Source organism: Chiroxiphia lanceolata, chromosome 6 (genome assembly GCF_009829145.1).
Source record: "Chiroxiphia lanceolata isolate bChiLan1 chromosome 6, bChiLan1.pri, whole genome shotgun sequence".
NCBI lineage: Eukaryota > Metazoa > Chordata > Aves > Passeriformes > Pipridae > Chiroxiphia > Chiroxiphia lanceolata.
The window spans coordinates 14,498,532-14,522,609 of record NC_045642.1 but is presented as its reverse complement, the minus strand read 5'-3'; the positions used below and the strand labels follow the sequence as shown (position 1 = coordinate 14,522,609).

General features: G+C 36.0%; 1 protein-coding gene across 1 annotated transcript in view; it reads right to left on the bottom strand.

Annotated features, from left to right (window-relative positions):
• Positions 1-24,078, bottom strand: part of OTOG (otogelin) — a 100,447-nt gene that overhangs the window by 62,736 nt on the left and 13,633 nt on the right. The window contains exons 11-23 of the mRNA XM_032691064.1: positions 23,569-23,678; positions 22,636-22,761; positions 21,267-21,375; positions 20,634-20,680; positions 19,836-19,981; positions 13,312-13,444; positions 12,154-12,331; positions 10,213-10,337; positions 8,535-8,747; positions 6,788-6,953; positions 6,210-6,284; positions 4,212-4,255; positions 2,872-3,028 (exon numbers count right to left, since the gene is read on the bottom strand). Of these exons, the coding sequence (XP_032546955.1) occupies positions 2,872-3,028; positions 4,212-4,255; positions 6,210-6,284; positions 6,788-6,953; positions 8,535-8,747; positions 10,213-10,337; positions 12,154-12,331; positions 13,312-13,444; positions 19,836-19,981; positions 20,634-20,680; positions 21,267-21,375; positions 22,636-22,761; positions 23,569-23,678 (1,629 nt within the window). The remainder of the gene's footprint in view (positions 1-2,871; positions 3,029-4,211; positions 4,256-6,209; positions 6,285-6,787; positions 6,954-8,534; positions 8,748-10,212; positions 10,338-12,153; positions 12,332-13,311; positions 13,445-19,835; positions 19,982-20,633; positions 20,681-21,266; positions 21,376-22,635; positions 22,762-23,568; positions 23,679-24,078) is intronic.

Genomic DNA, 24,078 nt, shown 5'->3' with positions numbered 1-24,078 from the left:
GCTGTAAACAGAGTATTAATTCTTTTTCTGAAATGCAGCACAGAAATATAGGAAATTTCCATCTAAATAGTGAGAGATGAAAAACAGTAAGAAAAAACGAATAAAATCTTAAAAACCATTAAATATGTCAAACAAAGCAGGGTAGACCAACATTAGAAAGTAACCTCAACAACTTCTAAAACAGAGGGAAAGTATATAATCATAATTTTTGTACCATAAGAACTATAACCCATAGAATGATCTCCTGTAAATTTAAGTATTTACTTAAGCATGGTTATTTGCATCTGATTTACTCACTACAGATTAAAAAGAAGGACAAATGAAGCACACTTGGAGAAAACTGCTACTTTTCCCTATGATCTACTTATTTCGTATTTAATCCCCACTTTATGCAAGGACCATTAGAATGTATTCTGAGCACAAGAAAGAAGGAATGCTAGAAATAGTAAAGTACTTGAAAGAATATTTCAGACTAGACACTAGAAAAATAAGACTGCAAAATAAAAATACTGTCCTCTTGAAATCTTAACACCTTTTCTGTGAAAAGAAGTTCTTTCCTTCTCTTTGTGTTAAGTACCTTTCACGGTATCACTGAGGAATAATCAGCCCACTAAACAGATCAGAAAGGTCCTTCCTCATGAAAAAATGTAGTTTCCAATACAGATTTCTTAATTGTGACATATTCACTTTATTTCACTGATTTCATTAGTTTACCTAAATCAACTAATCAAATACATTAAACTGATTTCATTACTACTTAAGTCTGTTTAGCTTACAGGTAATGAATCAAGATAAACAGATACAAGATCTGGAAAAGGAGCAAAAGCCTGAATAAAGGACTAAGATTAACGTTAAGATCAAATAAATTCTGTGGCTGTTTCACCCTTTTGAAGTGGACAGTGTCATCTCAGTTTTATATTTCACCAGCAAGAACTGATTGCCTAGAAAGGTGATTTTAAAGTTGCACAAATTCACAGTGCATTTGAATTCTGCACTACTTGAACTGTTATCAACACAGGATAAGGTACTGTGTGAAGGCAATGGTATTTAATCTATCTTTCTCTTCCAACAATTTAGATTTACCTTACTGTATTGCTCTGACTCAAACGTGGTCAATTTGCAGTACAAATCACTGGAGTGTGAATTCAGTGACTGACTTAAAATGTTAGGGTTATTCAATTCTAACAGATTCTATCCAAAAGCAACTATTATTAAAATTCCTAAACCTGCATGGTCAAGGCATAGCAGAAGTCTCTCATGTTTCCAAAAGCACACCTAAAAACATGCACTTTCAGGATCATCTCAATTTTTCCTAAAGCAATCTCAAGTAACAACATAAATATACGAGCAATATCAGACCACTAGAGCTGAATATTTAAAAGATATCAGTTTTGACAAGCTTGCAAATAACTTTGTAATTTCTACTTCTTCAGTACAGATTCTAGTTCAAACTCTAATTCAAATTCTAGGTTTGTAAAACCATTTCCTAGTTCTACCTTAAGCATTGAGGATAAAATTCTGAAAACCAAACAAACCTCTCCTTATGTTTCCCCCACTTCCCCCAAAAAAACCAAAAAAGTTTATGTGAGTATCTTTACAGGCAGCGTACAGCCTTAGGAGAACAGAATTCAGTTTGCCAAAGTAAAGATGAAACTTCTTAATTTTCTATTTTTGTTCCTAGGAAATCATAAAACTCTGCCTCCTTTAAATATACAGCCATATTACCAGAGCTCTGGGATCACTAACACTTGACAGCGAGCCTTCCAACACTAAAAATAATTTTAATTGTTTAAATTCCAGAACCAGGAAGCAGGAGAAAAGTTCACAACCTCAGAGATTATGCACAGCAGAACAGCAGAGAATAAGAAGTTTATATGATCTGAGTGCTGCTGAAGGTAGCTACTGGTTTTGAAGGGTATCTGCCAGGTCTAGGAGGGTGAGTTTTTGTGATTCTGAAAATACTCACCTCCAGGTAATTTCAAAATCTTCCTCAGCACTGCACTTTTTCACCCCAGTACCATATTGTGACTTGGATTAATTACAGGTTCCATTTCATGCGAACCATTTGACATTTCATGTTTCTGAATGATTAGGTAAAACCCCAGAATTCTGAGTAGCAACCTTTTACCATAACGTAGAAATATCCACACATCAATCAGTACGAGTCCACACACTTCAACTGAGCTATTTCAACCCAGATCAAGTGAGGCTCTGGATTCTACTCTTTGTTTTGAGGTGGCTCACAAGGTATAAACAATAATTTAAAAGTGATAATACTCAAAACCTTCAAGCTATGTGCTCAAGAAACTAAATTCCATCAAAACCAGCATAACTTAAACACACTTATTTTTATACTCAAAAATCCCTCATCAATATAGTGCTTGATTTCAAAACACAACAAAAGTTCATCTGCACATTATCAACATAAATTCCCAAAGCTTTAAAGACCCTTTTGAAGGAGAGAATATTGAAAATTATGCCTATAAATGAAGAAACATGTTTCCCTCAGCAAAATAATCAAATAAGAGCTTAGATAAATGAAAAAAATTTGTAGATAAACACAGTTCTGCTGCACTACAAGGATTGAATCACATTATTTCATTGCCATTTTGCTATTTTGTCTTTATTGTTGTGAGATATTAGACCTTTGGCTCCTCTTGCCTCTTGGTTTAGCATTTATTATGACTTCAACTGACAAAATTGTGGTGTAAGCCTTCACAAGTTGGATGCTCACCCTTTGACAATTCACACTCTCCAAGCAGAATTCTGCTGAGTAGAAAACCTCGGCTGAATTAATTACTCAATCACTACTGAAGGTAGTAATTTATTTATGTTTTGTGCACCAAAAGATGCACATCTGTCTGTACTCACCCTCGTGGGCAGACACAACCTGACACACAAGGAAGGTGTGCTGAGAAAGTGAGATTTAGCAGCTGATTTTCACAAGTTCTCTCTCTGCTGAGTTCAGGATCAACTTGTGGATTACTTGTGCAGTTAATATAAATCTGTCCGACTGGGCAGTTGTGTGCTGGGGGAAAAATTGACAAACACATTGATCTTCAAAGCTGAAATTTTGTATTCTGTAAGTGTGTGCAATAAATTTAGATTGAGGATATGACACGGAAGTATAAAATCCAGTAATACTACTAAACATCCAATTGCCTCTCATTCCTAAACATAGTTAACTTCATAGAACATCTATAAATCTCACATATAATACTGAAATTAATATATTCCTTTAGTAAGGGACATGACTCTCTAAATGGTTAGTCAGGAATCAGTCCAGACATGCAAAGTACTACCAAAAGAGAAACATATTTCAACAGAAAGAAAAAGATACAAAGAATCTGAGAACTAGATATGACTTTCCATGCTGGAGCACTGACCATGAATAAAACAACTCTCTTGCAAAATTGCTTTAGGGCTGCACTGAGCATACTGTGTACACAAACCAGAAATGCCAGAAGTAGTCTCAGTGTGTTAAATTGATTTTGGTTGGTTGCTGGGGTTTTGCTTACTACTTAATTATTTGTTAAGGAGGTTCTGGAAAATTGTAAAATTGGTAAAATCACCACCTTCAAGTGCATGGGGAATTTCCGGTCAAAGAGTTGGCAATTCCAGAATGGAAACCTCAAAAAAACAAATGTTATTTTCAGTGAAGTAAAACACATTATAACATGAGTATGGACCATAATACTTAATGATATATGAAATATACCGTAATGGAAAAAGTACTTGTTACATTGTTTTGCAAAGTATGACAAAATAAATATTTTTTTTTCATATTTCTGTTACTCAGAGTTTGTGGAGAGAAAGAAAACGTATTCATGAAAAATTAATGCCAGTATCCAATTCCTACACTCATGTTTTATGGGGCAAAGCAAATTTTTGTTTGCCCTACTGAAAGTCTGCTGTTTATCATGCAGCTAAGCTTATCTGCATTAGCAATCTAAAAAAAAAAATAATATTTTAAAGCACTGGGGAAAAAAGTTGCTCAGATTTAACAGTATTTTAAACAGTTATACTGCTTCTTTGCACCAGCCTTGTTTTCAAATACACAACCATATAATTTCTAAATTATGGATCCTCTCCTGGAAGTTATTAATTTGTACACATTGCACAATCTTCTACTACAGGCAAGAGGTTCCACAGGGATTGGAGAATATGTATTCATTGGACTTGAAGTATCTTTTACCTCTCTCTTCACTCACCTATTATGTTGTTATCACAATTCATTACTCCATCACTGCAATGGCTGCAATAAAAATATACAGAGATGTAATGAGAGCCGGGAAGATCTGAAATATTAATATTTTCTATTTAATAATGAAGCATGCACTATAAGTCACTAAAAAGTAACTGTATAAATGTTTGCACTGAACATTAGAACAGTGGATAAGTTACACTTCAAACTTTTGCTTTATACATGATGTTATTATGAGTTAAGATAGCTTGCTTGACAACAAAATACATACAGAAATATACCACTACACTGCTCCCTAAATATCAATGCAGTAATAATAAACCAAGCCACGAACTTAAAAAAGTTATTATCTGAAACAAAAATGCAAGGAGCAATAGCAACAAAGCCAAACCCTAAACACACATATGCATAGGATACAGTAAGTTCTGGGTATGTACTCATGTATGAAAACTCTTAACGCTCCATTTTTCTCACCATAATCATAGAACTCTGCTGAAAAGCAAGCTACTAGTTTAGGTGAAAACCTTGATGACACCAACAGTTCTTAAGTTATCCCACAGCTGAAGGCAAAACCCCAATGTTGAATATAATAAAATCACAAGTTATTGTATCTGCAACAATATTTTGTACTAGAGTGACTTTTACCCAAGCACAGCATAGTAACAGCAGATCAGTAACTTGTTCTTCTCTCAACTACTCCTAGCATGAATCACAAACAGGTACCTACCGGCAAATATCTGACAAGATCACGGATTTCCATCTCATTTATAACAAAATGAATGTTTCAATTACTTTAGTGTTACTGGCTCACAAAAGGAAACAGTGAAGCAATTGCTAAATTTCATCCTCATGCTGCCTCAAAGTAATTTTGCTTCAGCAAAATGATAGGAATATGAAATCACAGCCTACTGTGGCTATTATCAGAACCACCTGGAACTACAGTTCATAATCAGAACCTAAAAAATTTCAAAGAATTCCAAGCTAATCAAATACTCAAAATAAAAATTTTCAGTTACTTTATCATATAAAGTTGTAGCATGTTTACTCACTCACATATGCAGAATACCACACAGACAGGAACAGACAAAACATTTTTCCCCCTACATGAAACAGTTCAAAACTGCAGAAAACTCAACCCTAACAAGATACTTTATGCAGGGAAGCACCGAGAAACCTAACACTGACTGCTCCTGTCTAATGGAAGCCAAAATGGTCCAGTACTTTCACAAAATGGTAGCAGCTCTGGTTGCAACTCGTTGTCAGGGAAAACTGAAGCAGTACTGGCTTAATTTCATGTCCTGTGCTTCACTAGAGAACCTGAGCCCGTGAACTCCAGCACTATTCTTCCATTCTTTGCAATGGCTACGACATCCCCAGTGTCCTTACAGTTAGTCAGCAGATTCAGAATCAAATTCTGCATGTGCCACAGCCATTCTGTAAATACTTTTGGAGTTTTGTTTGGACCTCAAAGCCCTGCAGGGAAAGTTCTCAAGGACTCCACAGTATAACCCAGGTGACGGGCAAAGCAATACCAAAGGCAACACTGCACCCAGCCTCTGCACAGCCCCATATGCAGAATGGGTTGCCTGACACTCTCCAGGAAATCTGCCCTAAGGTAAAAATGAGCCAACTTGATGATTAAGATATAGATTTATGATGATCAATATTTATGGACTGCTGATAAAAGTGAAAATGAGTCTAAGTGCCCCTATTGAATAGGTGTCTGAAAATACCAATCTCTTATATGGCCTTTACAACAAACCGAAGTATTATGCTGATAATACTTGTGATATCCATTACAGACATTATTTGTTCTGTTCTGCTTTTAGTTAAGTTCTAAAGAACCTCTGTCAAATATGCATAGAAAACAGGTGTACCTTTACTCTGTGTGTTCCATTAAAAAAAATACCAAAAGAACAAAACCCAGCATTCTAGCCAGAATGATTTGACAGAACTCTTAAAGTGATACCATTTAGTCACATGAAAACACAGTTTTGTATCTTACCATTTGCCTAAAGATGTCATAGCATTTTCTCCAGGGGGATAGTCAATTCCGTGAAAATAACATGGACATTCATTTCTGGAGTAGAGAAAAAACATGAAACTGATTAACCCAAACTGAAGAAAGAAAAAAAAAATTCCCACTGACATAATTGCTGTTCAAATTTCAACTGGTTGCTTTGTTGCTTTTGGTGAGGATTTTTTTTTGGTTGGCTGGGTGTTTTGCAGTTGGTTGGTTTTTTTTAAAAACCAAGAAATTGGTCTCAATACTGCCATATAACTCAAGCACATCCAAACCAAATCAGTAAGCAAGTAGAACCTTATGTTTCCTATCTTTCATATACCAAAAGATCAGACAAAATGTAACAACTAGTGTTGATGATGTTGGACGAGTGTCCATATTATAGAAGAGCTATTTTTTTAAGCAATACAGACATCAGTTCTGTATCATTCTAAGACTCTGACAAGTTTACAGATGCATGTCATCTACAACATTACATGTTTATTAGCTTTTCACTCTGACTTGCAAATGCAGTGGTCTAAAAGAGCGAGTGTGACTATCAGAACCGCAGCTTTACCTACCTCTGTACACATCGTTCAGTCTTGGAATTCAAATACATTCCAGAGGGACAAGCACAGCCTTCAACACAATCACTGCTGCATGTCTCTGGCACAGACAGTGCTTGGCAGGTTCTGCCACAGGTAGATACACAAGTACTGTACTCCTTTGTATCTTCACATGAAAGAGCTGTCCAAATGAAATGAGTCTCTCAAATTACAGTGCAAGAGACTCAAGGACCTCCCAACACTTTTCTGATAAACATCTCCATTCTTTCGTTCCCAATCACATTAAATTCCACTAAAATTGCTATCTTGGCACTATGTGGTGTAAACTACACAGATGTAAATCCACAGTAATAACAAGTGCGATGAGCCTGTGCAGTTAATCCAGATTTACGCTGGGGAAACTGAACAACTGAAGCCTTTTTGCCTCTTAACTCTGAAAACGCTTGGCCCTTGTGCGTGGGCTTTTGGAAACCCAGAGCATCTTAAATAAACTGTTGAAAGCAATACATAAAATGTATATACTTTGCAGATGTTGCACAATACCATCTTAAAATTTCTTTTATATATCTTTATCTATCTATATATATGTCTCCTACGCTACTAGAAAAAAAAATCTGAAGTTCTTGAAATACAAAAAAGATTCACATATTTTAAACCCTAGAAGCATGAATTTTAGAATATATTACAGGAAAACTATACTTGCTTCTAGAAAAGTAAAATAAAATCAAATGGTTTGAATGACTCATTCAGTCATAGTGGGCATGGCCATTCATGCCAAAATGAATGCAAGCAAGTCAGTTTTTCAGATATATATACAGAAACTTGAACTGGACCAACTTTCCTATATCATCTTTATCATGCATTACAACATGGATAATGCTGTGACGTGACGTAACGATATGATGACAATTACTAGATCTTAAATTCTTGTATGTTCCTTAGAAAAGCCTTGTTAATAGAGCCAAACCTACTGAAACATCAAGGGTACCAGTTTCAGGTTCTTTTATAGGGTTTCCAATTCTATAATTTTTAAAAAACATATGTGAGGGCACTACATGTCCTATCAATATCTTTTGCATCACTAGAGGTTAATATAAATGAAAAAGTTTAATAATATTATCCCACTCCTCTACTTGTGAAGCTGTCACCTTTGGCTACCTTTATAATATTTATATTCTTCTACTCATTTTAAACTACATGTCAACAATACCAATTTTCAACACTTACCTAAGCACTCTGTGTATTTCAGCGTCACTGACACTAAGAGTATAAGCTAAGACAGACTGTCAGACAGCAGTCAGTTGGCAGTAATCCAACTAAAACTGCTGAATACATTACCATCATTTTTCACCTCATTCATTTAAAGAATTAGATAAACCTAGCACCTATGAAGAAACGAATAAATCTATATATGCAGCTCATGAATAATATCTACATGGTATGAGATACACGATGGCATATAAGAGATTCAGATATATTTTAAATTCTGTGTATATTTGAAGCCCTCCAACTACTTAAAAATAAAATCTTTGCAATGTTTCAAACCAAAAACTAAAGAAAGTAAACTGTAAAAGAGCAATCCTCTAAGAACACTGGTACTAAATTCTGTCCTGACAAAAAAGAACCTTGTCCTGTGTGCAAAAGATCATGCTGGGATTAATTCTCTCCTCATTTAAAAGATCATATTAATTTTATTTTCCAAATGTCATTCTAAAGTCCTCCAACAGTAACTATTTAAGACTAGAAGTGAAAGGAAACTCACCACATTCTGGGACAGCTCCTCTGAAATCTATTACAACTCCGAACCTTCGGCAATGATGAGCGTAATGGGCCAGAGCAGAGCAAAAACAAGTCTGTCCACATTTGCAAGTGTCTCTTCTGCACTGCTCAAAATAGGGAACAGGACTCAAATAGGGGTAGCATGGAGCAAAAAGATCTTTCGTAAGGATGCTACAAGCTTCCGCTGCATAAGAGGCTACACAAATAACAGATTAAACACTGTTTCAGTGAAGGAGTTTAAAAAGATTTGGAACAAAAAGTGTTTTCTATACAATGCAACTGGTCATGGTTATATACTTCTGCCACGTAATCTTTTTATCTTTGATATCTATGCAACCGTACAGTAGAAAAAAAAAAGTTAGCTGCTCATAGTGTTGAGCTTGTTCTTGGTATGATTTTAAGGTATTCAGAAAACTTTACAATATGCTGGCAGTGCCTACAGTCAAGTCTTCTACCTGTAAACTGATTCATGGAGTTGAGTTAGGCAACAGGTGCTATAAACTAACCAGTGCCTTTGGCGAACACATATTTCATTACACATCACTTTAGCTTAAGTCATTCCCAATAAATACTTCAATAGGTCAGTACTGTAAAAAATAATCTATTACCTATTGCTTTAGTTGCCTAAGGCTGCACCCAGCACCAGAGCTGATGGATTGTCACACAGGAGAGCAAGAGCAGTATCAAATAGCTGTGTAAGAAATTCCAAACACAGCACTCACCTGAATATCTCAATTCTGAATGAATTAAATAGTTGTGCAATAGTGGTAAAAATAAATAATATGCTATATTAGCATACCAATAAAGAGATAAATTTACCACCAAAAAGAGTATAATGTATAAACTAGGACTTCAAAATCCCTCTTCCAGAATTTCTGACTTCCTATACAGACTAATTCTTTCTACATTCACATCCAAACCCGTTACAAAGAATACAGCTTCTTAATACTGCCTATTGTATAAATACTCAAAAGACAGATGCTGTTTTAGCAAGAGGCATGATGATTCCCTAGCACTGCTGAAAGTACAGGTAAACCCTTAACATTTTACCTTTATGTCTCAACAAGTGTGTAGAGATGAAGACAAGATGTGGTAGGAACTGTGAAATGGATATAACTGATGATCAAAAAAGTTCATCATTATTAAAGGATGACATAGTGACCATCTGTGGTCCTCATGGCATCAGCCACTAGCATATTTCCCCAACTGGACCCTTTTAGCTGAATCTAAAGACTGTCAGTGCATCAGCACTTTTCTCCTACTCATCCTCTTCAATACTAGACAACTAAATCAAGTATTTAATTTTTTCATTATTTTCAAAAGTGAATGCTGCAATAGTTTTTAGTTTCCATCTTAACTAGCAGCATCACCAATACTAGACATACTATCAACCTTTAATGCATGTCTAAATTAATAAAGCATAACTGAAAACCAGAAATTAAAAGGGGGTATTTCAAGTGTCTCTGCAAGTATCTCAAAATCCTTAAACAATACACAGTATGATTTCTTAGGGGATTGAACTCAGCACACGCTACCTGTAAGTAATAATTATTTCAGTGGGTAGGACTGGTTATTACTTTACCTGATCCAACTAGGAAAATGGGCACAGATGTACTAAGTAGAAAGTAATTTGCCAATAACAATTGGCCTTCACTGCCCACCTGCCTGCAGATGAATATCACAGGGATCCATTTGTGAACTATCATGCACAACAATGCACGCCGATGAAGTCTTCCACGCGTTTCCAAACAGCTCTGGAGTGCTTTCAGTTACTCCAACTGGAGATCTTTCACAAAACAGAGTTCAGTCAGAAAAGATACAATGAATGTACAGAATGGTCTCAGTTCTACCATGTCGATTCAAGCTCCCCTTGCACTGCTCCACATTCTCATGCTCTCTCCTCTAAAGCACTGTCAGCTTAAGTTTCACAACTCTTCTTTCTTTCCAGGCAAAGGCCCAGGAAGGAAAGACAACATGTGAACTAGAGTTGTTAGATACCTTTTACTGAAGGAAAGATCAAAATAGACCAAGTTCCATTTTTATAAGAGAGAAGGAGGGCACACCACTGTCCTGACAGTCTGCACTCTCTTATTCCTACTTTTGCTTCTCAGTGATATCTGACCCATTTTTCTCTATCCTCTACCTATATTTTCCTGCCTGTTTCTGAGTAGCTGTATTTCCATGCTCTTTATTCTCTGCAAGGGAGAGGAAGGGAAAGAAATATAAGCATTCAGAAATATAACTGCAAAACCAATTTAACAGATATCCATAAGGCCCAGCTAATTAGAGGGGCAATAGAAGCTGAATGATAAAGACTGTGATCAAAGTAACCAAGGCACAGTAATATTGTACAGGGAGAACGATCAAAACTGTGCATTTAAATATGGGGTGTTTCAGTCTAGGGAAAAGAGTGCCTTCGGCACACAATCAGTAGTATTTCTGCTGGTAAAATAGCTGGGTGTGGAGGTGTTGCAAAAGACACTACTGTCTATGGCAAGTCTCTCAAATCTAGCATGGATCATGGTTTTTTGTACACAAATCAAAATGCTTGCACACCATAGTCTGTGTCATGTCTCAGCACAATTCATAACTTCCCAAGTTTAAGGACTTCTTTCTGCAAATACTGAACTATTGAACAACTTCTCACTTATATGAGAACAATCCAAAGACTGTCATCAAAAACACATTATCAAACTATTTGTCAAAGAGAAATATTTTAAGTAATTTTACGTAAATAATCTCCTTATTGAGATCTTGTCTATATATTTCCTAGTCTCATAATAAATAATATTCTGATAATACTTTTTTATCAGTAAGATAGATTTGTTCAAAACTCCACTGGCATATTTGTGTGTGTATGTGTGTTTCCAAATGGGAACTATAATGGAAAGTTTTTTAATTTTTCAACTACTCTTGATTTAGAAAAAACCCAACTGTTTTGAGAGAAAAAAGTTCTCCTACTCTTTCTTTTCCTATACTGGTAAAAGAAACATTCTGTCATGCTCTACATTCCTGTTCTTCTCCTACTTCTACTTGGCTGCTCTAATCCCTCAGAAGCCAATTTGCTCTCCAGTATCTCTGAGAGAAATGTTGCAAAGAAGCTGGACAAACAGTAATCTTGACTATAGTGCTCAGGCAGCTCTGACCACCTTTCACTGCATCACAACCAAGAGAAGCTCAGGCAACAGCCAATTCCTGTTGCTGACCTGCAGGCACTGAACAATGGAGGCTCTGTCAGAGGTAGCAGGTTAGAAATTGCAACAGAAAACAGGAGCTGGAAAAAGAGAGGCTTGCAGGGAGGCAGAAAGTTCCTTATGTAGGCCACTTCATATTTTGGACAAAACCCTTTCCAATAAATTAGCCCTTGAGTACCTTACATATTTCACTGTATTTTTATATTAAAATATTTTAAGCAAAACCTGGCTTGATATCATGCAGATTTTCTGTTAGCAAACTAAAGCCTCCTATCTATCTCACTAATGGAAAACTGCAAAATAAATTATTCTTGCTATCTATCCATTCAGCTTCAGTACACACTTGATCTATCACTAACTGTAGACATTCATATACTGGAAAAATAGCAATCTTGCAGCTATTCATACAAAAAATCATCCTCTGTATTCCCATTGAAGGTCCCACAAAGGCCCGTGGTATCGTCCTTCCACCGTTCATCCACTTGAAGGTAAAGCCTCAGTCCCTTTCTGTCGTACAGGATCTGTAATCCAATGTCTGTCTTTACTTGCAGAAATACAGAGGACAGTTTCCGTATTTCAAATAATTCTGGTGAGTAAAAACAGATAGTTGAAAGGCAAAAGAAACCTGTTTGTAATTTACATTTTGTTTCTTGTCATTTCACTGGGTTTGGTTCATGTAAGTTTTATCTAGAGTTGCATTTTTTCTTATTAAGACCCTATTTTCCCCTAATCATTGATTTCTCACGTAAGGTTACACTGATTCAAACTTTTAAGAAGAAAACAAGAAACTTGTGAGAGTCACCACTTTTTTAAAATGCATCGAGAGTTCACTGAAATGTTCATGAAAGTAAACTAAATTAAATAAATTTAAAGATACAAACACTGCAGACCACTTCTTGTAGACAAAGTAATCCTAACACCAGGCACATGCTTCCTATATTAAAGCCTATACATTTTTGTGAAATGCACAAAGACCCAAGGTCTTGCAGACATCAAATGTACTAATGATTTCATTAAAAAGCTCTCATTAAAGCTAACATTAAATCTCACAGAACACAGTCACATATTCGTAAGTAGAATAACATATCTTTGAGAGGGAGAGATTTAAAAACTAAAAAGAAAAAAAAAAGGACCAAAATAATTTTTTCATCTGAAAATCTGTAGTTTATCTGTAAGGGGTAAGAGGGCTCCTTTCACCTACATTTACTTGAGTTGCTTACCAAAAAGGGAAAAAGAGATTATTCAGTTCAAGAATCAGAGAAAATAATTCCCCCTCAGAAAAGAACTAACCAACCTTGCAAGTGTAAGGGGTGGCATGTGGACTTGTTAGAACAAACACAATCTTAACCTAAGAGGCACCAGCCCAACACAGTTAATGTACAACTCCTATTATGTAAAAAGTATGCCAGCAGTTAATTGGCAAAACACTCATAAAAAATTAACAACATTAATACTAAACTATGCCATTTAACTTCAGTATGTTAGCAACACCGAGAGTAAACAAATGTCAATAAAATATTTCTTTAGTGTTTGATAAGAATTATATGCTTATATATCATTCCTTACCATCTGCATAAGGTAGGTTAATTTTGTATTGGTCATAAATCAAAACATCTCCTGAATGAGTCAGAGTCACTTGCCTCTTGGGATCCTGCTTAAGAATAAGGCTGACTGATTGGATACATGATCCATCCTGGTTCTACAAGTAAGAGGAAAACAAACAAGTAAAGGTATACTTAGTGGGGATTGAAAAATTTTAAGTTATACCTTCCTTCTTAGCAGAATGCACTTGTAAAACATACAGCTTCACAGCTAAGTAAGAAAACTTAGTATTTTGAATGATTTCTCATATATGTTTAACAATAACTCTAACCTGCAATGCAAATACAGCTCAAAAGTGGGATTTGTAAAGAGAAAGAGAAACAATTCTCACATAGACACCTGCAATTCATGGAACCCCCTGATTAAAGACCCACTGAGGCTGAATTACTGCTCACAAACAAGGCTGCATTATCTGTATTTCAGTGCACTGAAATCCAAGTCTGTACTTTAAAGTGTTCTGATATACCCAGGTTCTTTTAAAGTATATTTAAGATACAAAATTCTTTTGAAGGCAAACAATAATGAAAGACAGAAGTATCTTGTGAATCATTATTTAAAACAGCATATAAGTTGATTATTTCTGAGAGGAGTCGTGGCGTATGTTCATAAGCTCCATGGATGAATACTGGTGAAAGAAAGGCAGCATCGTGGAGCATACAATTTCACAACATCCAACAGGCCTGACTTGTTTATTGTTACTACCATTTACTACCATGCTTATTCTCATTTTCATTTCACTTCTCTAAGTCAAAATGACATATAGATATGAAAAGGAATACTGCATTGAAGCCCAGGTAAAACATTAAAAAAAACCCCCAAACTACATCATCCTTATTAGGTATTTCTACATCCACCCTCTTCAGTGGAACCAATAGCAGCTAATTGACTGAAATTCTAAAAAACAGAAGTATTTAGACTTAAGTGCAAAAGTTTCACAACATAAAGAAGCTACAGAAAGAAATTTCAGAACAGCTTAAAAATCAAGAATTGAATTCAAGTTAACTGCTTTCATCAAAACAAAAGTCACCTATTGTGTACTTATTCTAAGCTTTTTAAGTTGGGGTTTTTTTCACTCAGTCAAGTACCGAAACTGATGGGTACCTCAGTGAAGTCCCAAACTACTTAACTGTTGCTGTAGTCATCTTCTACTAGACATCACACCACATGTGGAAAGCAGCACAAGTCTGAGGGCTACTGAATATTGAACACTTGCAACACACCACAGCAGCAAATTTGCTTTTACCAAATAACTTGGAAACAAGTTGGACAGATGACTAACACTAGTCAATCCAATTAAAGTTTCCAGGACAGGACTTCCATCTTCTAGAGTAAATACAGGTACTTTGGCTTTCAATGCCAATGTGGGAAGATGCTTGTTAAAGCATGTTTATCAATCACAGCAGATTAACAGATTTTTCTTAAAAGAATTAATTTGATCACTACTTAATTTTTTAAAAAGAAAAATGTTCTATCACAGAGAATCAGGCACAGAGGTGGACTGAGAGATGACTTGAACTATACCATGTCAGCATTCTGTAATTGACCTTGCTACATGTTGAAAGACATCATAATTCCAGTCTGCATTCTACTTTCTCTTTGCTCTAGGAAAAAATTAGGTTTCTGCAACTCCTGCTACCCTCAAATCTCTCTACTATAGCTTCTGAGACATCAGCTTATTTACACCGGCTTGGTGTAGCTGGATAAAGCCGAGAGACTGTCCATTCCCTGCCATCTACAGACGAAATGGGGAAGCACTCAACTGCTGTTTCGTCTGTTCAGCCTCCTTCCCTGTAAGACCTTGTAAACATTCAACAGGTATTCAAGAACAGTGACAAAAATTGGGTCTGGTCATTTTGGTCACACTATTTGTTCATTTTACTCTCATCTTAATTATGCATCTTCAACATCTCATAATGTCATAACAAAAATATCTCTATTATTAACACCGTTTTCAGCACAACCCCCAAACAGTCTTATATACCAGAACATATACAGACATGTCTGAAATGACTTGGTCAAAGAGCAGTCTAGGTCTCACTGCAGAAAATTTCCCATTGATTGGACCTGGAACAGTGCTGCAGCCCAGAAATGTTCAGCACAGGTATGGGAGGCTGCATTGTTCAGCTCCACTGCCTTCAGTGAAGGCGTAACTAATGATGAAACTGTGAAATTTTAACAATCTTCAGTGCTGAAAGAGGCACTGAAACAGATACAGTTAAAATGACCCTTGGACAGTTGCACAAACAGCAAAATTATACAGTGAATAGCACCATTCACAGAGCAAAGAGATTACAATGCTCAGTTCACGGATTTACACTTTTATTCAACTCTTGACTTTGACTGGGACTTGTCTAATACAGGGCAAATGTTGCCCTGCTTGATGAAAACCATTACTAGAGCTGCAAGGATCTCTGAACGCTACCACATGGATTTCACAGATGCTGAACTAGCAAAGAGATCATTTGTCAGCTCTTCAAGTACCATGGACACATAAATACACACAGTAGTATGCAAAGATTAAAAACTACATGCAGAATTTCCCTGTCTCTAGAGACTAATTCAACAGTGATCTTTCACCAACAGCTGAAATGATAAAATGAAGCAAATGAAAATAGCAAATTATAAAAATAACTAGAGATATTTCATCAGCTTAACCAGTTTCCCTGGACTGACAGTGAAGACAGACATCTCTCTTGTGAAGTCAAGCCTTGTAGTGTATCTTGCTGTCTTGCCTCTTTACTTAAGAAATTAAGTTTCTGTGCATTTCATTCAGAAACAATGGCTATAAATTGATGACACTGTTGGTTTTTTAAGAAGCTGAAGATAAAAGAATGGCAGGTGACATGCATAGGAGACCAGAGCCAAGAAAACAACCCTCCACAGTATATACATTAGTACAGGATATCAACAAAAGCTTTATTATTCCTTCGTGCTGAAACTGAAGGAGAAATTCAGCCTGACAATTGTTCTCTGTTCCAATGAACTGTTTCTTTCACAGCACTGCCCCTGTCAGCTTTCAGCAGGTGTTTTCACAGGAATGGTCATTTCTCTCACTAGACACTTTAAAAAAAAAAAAATCTATATTCAGAAGACCTTCTCATCATACAAACTACAAAGCCAGCAAAGTTGTCACCTGAAACTCAGATAAGGTTAAGCTGTGCTGATCATTTGACTGATTCTCCTTCCAAAAAGTGCCTAAACAAAATTTCACATCGTTTTCAAATAACTTGTTGCCTGATGACTGTTTATGTCACCAGCTCTAAGGCTTCAGATGACTGGATTCTTTGTAATTCAGAAAGCTAAAATCTCCCCAGGTATTTTCTTTCCACATTTTTTAATCTGCTTGAATAAGATGAGAGTGATAAGGCATTTTTAAAGAAGTACATAAAATCTCAAACCATCAAGAAATAGGAGATTCCACATTACAAATCCTTTAGCTTCCCATTTCAATTCATTAATTTTTATAAATGGGAAAAAAGATAATGGACGGTGCCTGGGGAACTGAAAAGTACTCTTCTGCCAAGTGGTACCAGCTAGCTGATAATTAGACACTCGAATAGCTGCACTGAAAAAAACCCCACATTCTTGCCTTATACTACACAAACTGTTCTCACTACCCTCTTACCACTTGTACACTGATAACTAAGTTAGCCCTGGAACATATCACATAATCCTCTGATCACTCATCTGACTGTTGATATCCAGAATGCTTCACTCAAACCTTTGTAAAGGCCTATAACTATTAGGGACTGATCAGGTTACCTTTGTTAAAGGCTATGTGAAGTATGAAGCCCCACACATAGTAAAAGCCAAGAGAATCTGTTTTTTCACCTACAAATCACTTTGACACAGAGACACCATTAAGCAGAGTTGCTAAGTCAGGGTGAAGAAGAAACCAGGAGTTACTACAAAGCACTTTGCAATCTCATCAGTGCTGGAGAAAGCCAACTAACTCCATTTTCACTTTCCCCAGCAAAAAGTAATCACAACAACTAAACCAAAAGGCACAATTCTGTCTGTTTTGCACACAGAATAACTGTTCTGTAGCACAAGGAATGAGACACATATTCATACCCTGCCCATTACCACAACAGGTGTTTGCTCCAGACCTCTGTTGTTCATTGATGGGATTTTCAACAGGTCAGGTTGGAAGGTTCCTCACTGTGGGCTTCTGCAAGAAGTCATTCAGGCCTCAACTCTCATTTGATAAAAGAGTTGCCCAGAGTGTTTCTCTGGAGATTTCCTTTGCTTTTCTTCAATGATATAGTACAGCTACACTATATACAACCACCTTTCTCAAGCTTTTTGGACTCCACGAAATTCTGAGAATATGACACTGACTGAACAGATTTATGGCTATGTTTATGTTTTGTTTCAAAGTTCTTATTTTTATTTCTTTTCTTCTAAATGATAGTAACTTAATCAGCTCCTCAGGACTCCAAATTTAGCCCAGAATGAATTAATGAATTAATAAAATAAAAACAATGAATTAATGAATTAATAAAATAAAAACAAGCTAAGCCAAATATGCACCTGAAGTGGGGAATTGTAACACTAACCGAATATATTGTATCTTGAAACACTCTCAATCTTCCCATAAACAGGAAATACAGGATCACTAGATTCTTCCCAATCCAAAGAACAATGCACGCAGAGGTTAAAGCCCAGAAGTTCTTTTAATGTGCATGTCCTTGCCAAGATCTCATTTCACAGCCCCCACTGTAATGCTTCTACCTCAAACAGCTAGAGGCTATCAGAGCATTTTAAAGCAGCTGTATTTGCAACACAGGAATCCACTTTTTCAACAGTGGTAACTTCTAAGCCCTGTCACATATCTCACCTGGTGTCTTTACACTTCTCCTAGGAACCATAGAAGAGACATTTACTTGAGGATCATCTAATTGTAAAATATATTTTGTCTCTATCCAGTTAAGCTATTTTTCTTGCCTCTCAACTTTTATCACTGAGATGAGGGGATTCCCTGCACTCAGTCTCCCATCTCTTACCTGGATCGCAAATACATAATTTCTAGTATAAAAAACTTGCCACTGCCACTTTTAATAAGAATTCTTTCTGCTTAAATGTATTTTCTGTCATACAGAGAAGTAGGATTTAGTGCAATGTGCCTTTAGAAAGTGTAGCATGACAACTTATACAGCAATTTTTCTTCCCAAGGAAATCTCAAGTGCATGAACAATATAAGCTGCAGAGAAGAGTGACTGCAATCATTAATGTAAAAGGACTTGCAGGATCATATATTTATTTAGAACACAAAAGAAAATTAATACAATGAAACATAAGTAGCTACCTCCACAGAAGTACAAAGTAATAGCACTAAATCTGATTTTATGTGAACTGTGTAACAATATAGGCCTAACATATAGTAAGTAGGTGGTCTAGAATTACAATGTTATGTTTAAGGCAATATACACTTCAAATACCTGCACAGTTGCTTCTAAGTAAAAATCATTACAGAAGACCATTAGAGACAGAAGACAAATTTGGCCAAGATACAAAATCTTTTCCCTACTGCAAGTCCAGCAACTTAGTAAGTAGGCATCCACAGTGGCATCATGACCCTAATACAAATGTGGGCCAAATTCTGCCCTTACAAACACATGTAGAACTCAGCCAGTGAGAAAAGCCTGATTCCAGAAAATGGCTTAACTCAGTCAACTATGCTTTTCATCCTATCAAGACTGTAATGAAAATGTAGTCAAAAATCTTACCAGTGTTCCATACCTCACACATAGTTTTATAATACATGCTCAGAAATTCACATACACAACAAAGGAAAGAGAATAGGTCTTGGATATAAGGCAGATTAAACATTTGGCAATTTCTGTGTACAGTACCAGAAACCTTCAAATATAAAGTAGGAGTACCCTTAATATCACCTTTAGTAGCACTGCTAGTATCAGCTACCTACATACACATGGATGTTTGGTTAAAAACAACTGTAAAGGCTACCAGTTTAGCAACAGTAAGACAAATGCATTTATATAAACAAATCTGAGAAAGCTGCCCAAAAACCTAACCAAACATTTTCATATCAACATAAGTAAAGGCAAATTTCAAGTTGCAAGAACAAAGACAAAAAAGAAATCTATATTGAAGATATAAAGTCATTCTTCCTTCAAGCAGTAATAAGCAGTAGTCTTTGTGCTGGCTGCAAGTTCAAAAAGATGTACTCAGAAAGCTCAAGAAAAGAAGTCATCATCCAGGGTGTGCTGCATGAACCCCCACATGCTATTGAATGACCTCAGTGAACAGTGAATCAGAACACTAGCATAATCTTCCCTATTATCCCAAGCAAACATGAGAATTTAGGTAGAGACTTTCTCTGCTCTGTTGCTGTCCAACTACATCATTACAGAAAGTTGTTGCTACTATTTATTATATGCTTGACTTTTTTTTTTTAATACTTTTTTCCCCCAAATAATAGACCCTTCAAGACATAAACACTATAAGAAAATGCTAAGACTTACCTGTCCACAAGGAGCATTTTGCAAGGATACAGTAAATGCTCCAGATGTACGGCTCTTGGCTAGAATATACTGGCAGGGAGCTTGGAAAGTGTATTTGCGCCCATCAAAGGTCATGAAATGAGTGTCTCCTGAAACCGAGCATTCAGCTGACAAACACAATAAGTAATGCATTTAAGTATGCAGCAAAGACAGTGCACTCTCAACAGGTACTACTGCTGTAGGGTTTATAGACTGTGATAATATTCTATAATTTATGAAATTATATTCATATTACAACCAGGCACTAGGAACACAGTTAAACAGCTGAACCTTATCCTTGCTTTTGTAGTGGGGTTTGTACCTGATGCCTGGCTGGGATACCTCAACATCTCTTCCCCCAAGAAGAAGCAAAAATATGTGTAATCCTTACATTGTGGGTATTTCATTTGTGGCTCTTAAAACTGATTTTCAGAAACATTAAGCACTCCCACTGTTAACTGATAAGCCAGCAATACTGAGTAAAATAAATCAAACTTGCCATAATGATGTCAAGTGAGGGTTGCAGTGGAAAATTTGGTTGAAGAAAATAAATGACCAGCTAGTGTCATCTACCAGAGACATTATGGTGATGTATGGGCTGCACTAAGCTGAAAGGCAGATGCCTGCTATTCAGACCATTTTAATATTTAATCTACTTAGTCTGTAGATGCATTTATATGTAGATAGAAATAAAACGCAAATTATGTAAGTGAAATATCATCATGTTTTACCTGAAGAATTCAGTTATCAAAAAGTTAAGTATTCGAGACTTTCACATACCTGGACATGTAAGATTTGTACAGATCCACTTTCCTCCAATGCAGGTGCTGAAATCAAAACAAAAAGGTTTCATACTTTTATTTTGTGAATTACATATACAGTTGTCTCTCAGTTCTTCTTCCTGGATTCCTTCTCTGTGAAATGAGCATGAAGTGTCTTCCATCTTACAAAAGGGTACAGAGATATCACAGTCATTAGAATGCCTGAAAGCTGTGGCAAGAACTTGTCATGAAGATACAATAAGCTGAAATTTCATCCGTGCATCCAGTAACACTTTCATTTATTTTTAGATCCTTAATAATCATTAAAAAAGTTAAGGAGTAATAAAACTGAGAAGAAAAAACACAAGCAATTTGAATCCTATGACTTAAAAGTAGAACTCTTGTGGAAAAAAAGATGCGCATCTGCAAGCTCATCCATTTTCTTCAATAAAGGTGATCCAATAAAAGGCACTTTCTCTTCCTATGGATTTCTTTCAAATGTATAAAATTACCTTAGGAATTCTCAAAAACATCAGCTTAGTGTCACATTTACATTAGGCTTGTTATGTCCAACTGAAATAGGCCTTGAAGAAGTTGTGTCTTATGACCACGAAAGGATGAAGTCCACAGCATAAAAAGCAAAACTACTCACCAGTTATTACATTCCTCATAAACCACCGAACCCATTTCAAAGAAACTTCCATGGTAGTCACAAGGACAGTCCATAGGTTTGACACACAATTCGTTTTCATAAATTAAGCCTAGAATAAATAAAACAACAAGAAAAAAAAAGAGAAATACCCCTACAAATGACTGACAGAGCATTACTAAGTATATTCAAGAACAACACAAATAGTCTTGTATGCTAATATACTCTAGACTCGTAGTTAGTAATTGTCACCAAAAAAAGTGCATTTGAATTTTATTAAATAAATTATATTACATATATCAAATCACTAAATTGCCTGAGATACACTAAATATAGTATGAATAACAAATATTTAATACTGGGGGGGGGAGGAAACCACACACACGAAAAAAAACAAAACTAAATACACAAGCTACACTTCTTTGAGTACCTTTGGTTTATTTTTTAAACACATTTACAAATCTTTGCCCATTTTAAGGTACTCTTTGGTCCTTATTTTGCTGAAATAGGTTTTTGCTTTGGTGTTTTCTGGTTGGTTTATTATTTTGTTATTAGAGAGCCAGAAGCTAAAAGCCTTTACAACCCATAAAAGGTAAAATGATCAATAAATAATAAAGATGATTAAACTTATAAATAATCAGGGTACATATAAGAGGCATGACTTGAAGATCCATGGCATAACTTCCTCTATCCTCTTTTATATAGAAATATGTACCCAAGAGAAATCAGTAACTAGAGGAAAACTGGACATCGACGTCTATTTTGGTGATGAGGGTAAAGTTTTGCTATAAGCCACACTGTAAATACATCACTTGCCAGAACCATAGAACAGTGTAAGAACCTCAGTATGAAAACCAGTTTATGGCCACATGAACGAGTTTTACTCATGGCATGTTTTTGAGCTCTCCTAAGCTCTGTAACCTTGCAGGCAGTCTCCAGGAAAAAAAATGCAGAAAAAAAAATGCAGAAAAAAACCAAAAAAGCAACAAGCAAACAAAACAAACACAAAACCCAAAACCCAACCCACGAAAATAATCTTCCCTCTCCTCAAAAACCAAGCAGCAACCACCACAATCAGGAGGATGGCTGTCCTATAACAACAGAGCAAACACCATTTTTCATTCAAATCGTGGTCTGTACAGCTAGGATGTGCATCTGTGCTGAAATCTCTTGCTACTTGTTAGAAGGAGGAAAAGGTTGTCATCAGTAAGGAAATTAAGGTCACTCATCCACACACCATTAGCACCTCATTTCTAAAGAGCTCCTGGGAATGCTTTAATCTAGTCAGGCCATATAGAGATGTAAACTTGGGGAAGAACAACCTCAAAGTTATATGGAATTAAACAATACGTATTTGAGAAGCAAAACTTACCATCTGGACAGTAGCATCCATCAACACAGGAAAGCTCACTGTCAATGCACTGTGATTGCTGATGACATGAAACAGGGCAGCAGTTGATGCATTCATTGTAGGTCAAGGGTTCAGCACAGGTAATGACTAAAAAATAGAAACAGGTAGAGAAAAGATATTGTGGTAATGCCTCAGGGTTTAAATAGATCGCTCATGTTTCTTTCAGGTATTTACTTTTTGGCAAGTCAATCGAGTATCTGTTGTCTAGAAAAATGGCTTTCATAACACACACACGGAATTGATACATATTTATATATATTCACATTTTGTCTATTAAAGGTGCTTTAAGAAGGAATAATCTTAAATTACACCAAGAGAGACTCAGAAATTTTCTCACAGCAGAGCTATTCAACTACTCAGACCATCACAGTCAGAACATCCATTAACAGAGATTTTTGGAACCAGAGGGGAAATCTGTCCAGGATGACAAAGCAGTTTGGATCCTGTATTACAGGTAGGTGAACAAATTAGACAATCTCTTTCAAACTTTAGATAACTTATATAATGAAGACTTATGCAAGTGTAATTTAAATTTATTTTTAAGACTCATGATACACATATGAGAAAGCCACGAAGATTCAGACATTTGAAAGAGTAGCTCTATGAAAATAAAAATGGTTAATCTTTAAAAATATCTCATTTAGTAAGAAGGCTCTTAAATCACCTTGGAATAAGCTTAGTACTTTAAATACATTCAGTAAAAATTATACACATGAAAGAGAAATCCCATCTCATTTATGTAGCCTTGAAGTGAGTTTCATTCACTCAACAGTTTCATTAAGAGCTATAGGAATCCAAACTAGGAGGAAGGACAATGAAGTAAAACTATGAAGAGCATCCTTTTCAAAATGCAGCTAATAAGCAGCACTTCCAAGTATGAAAGCATCTACATACCACACTGCTCAAAGTGCACACGCCATCCATGAAGTGGCTTTCCTGCTTGGGCACATGCTCTGGCATATTCAGTTAGTGCTCGACACCAAGTTGCATTATCAGCTGCTGACCTTACACAAATAAAAACTGGCGTATTATTTTCTACCTACATTCAAACACGCAATCAAAACCTCATGAATGCTCCTGCATTGCATACAACCGTCTTGTTTGAACCTGCTTTAAAATTGTACTGTGCTGCTGGTCTAGGTTAAAAGTCTTTAATGGATTAGACATTCTGCCACACTTGAAGACAGATCATCAATAGGAATATCAATATATTTGAGACCTCACACTAATTTCTTGAATAAATCCATGGAAGACAGACCTACAGCAGTATTAACAGACTTGAATAAAGCTCTTGAGTTTTACAAAAGGGCTAACACTGCAGAAAACTCACAAGAAAGTGTAAGATTTCCACCAGTGAGTCACAGTGGTACTGCAAATGGAAATTACCTTCTGTCCTGCCTGTTG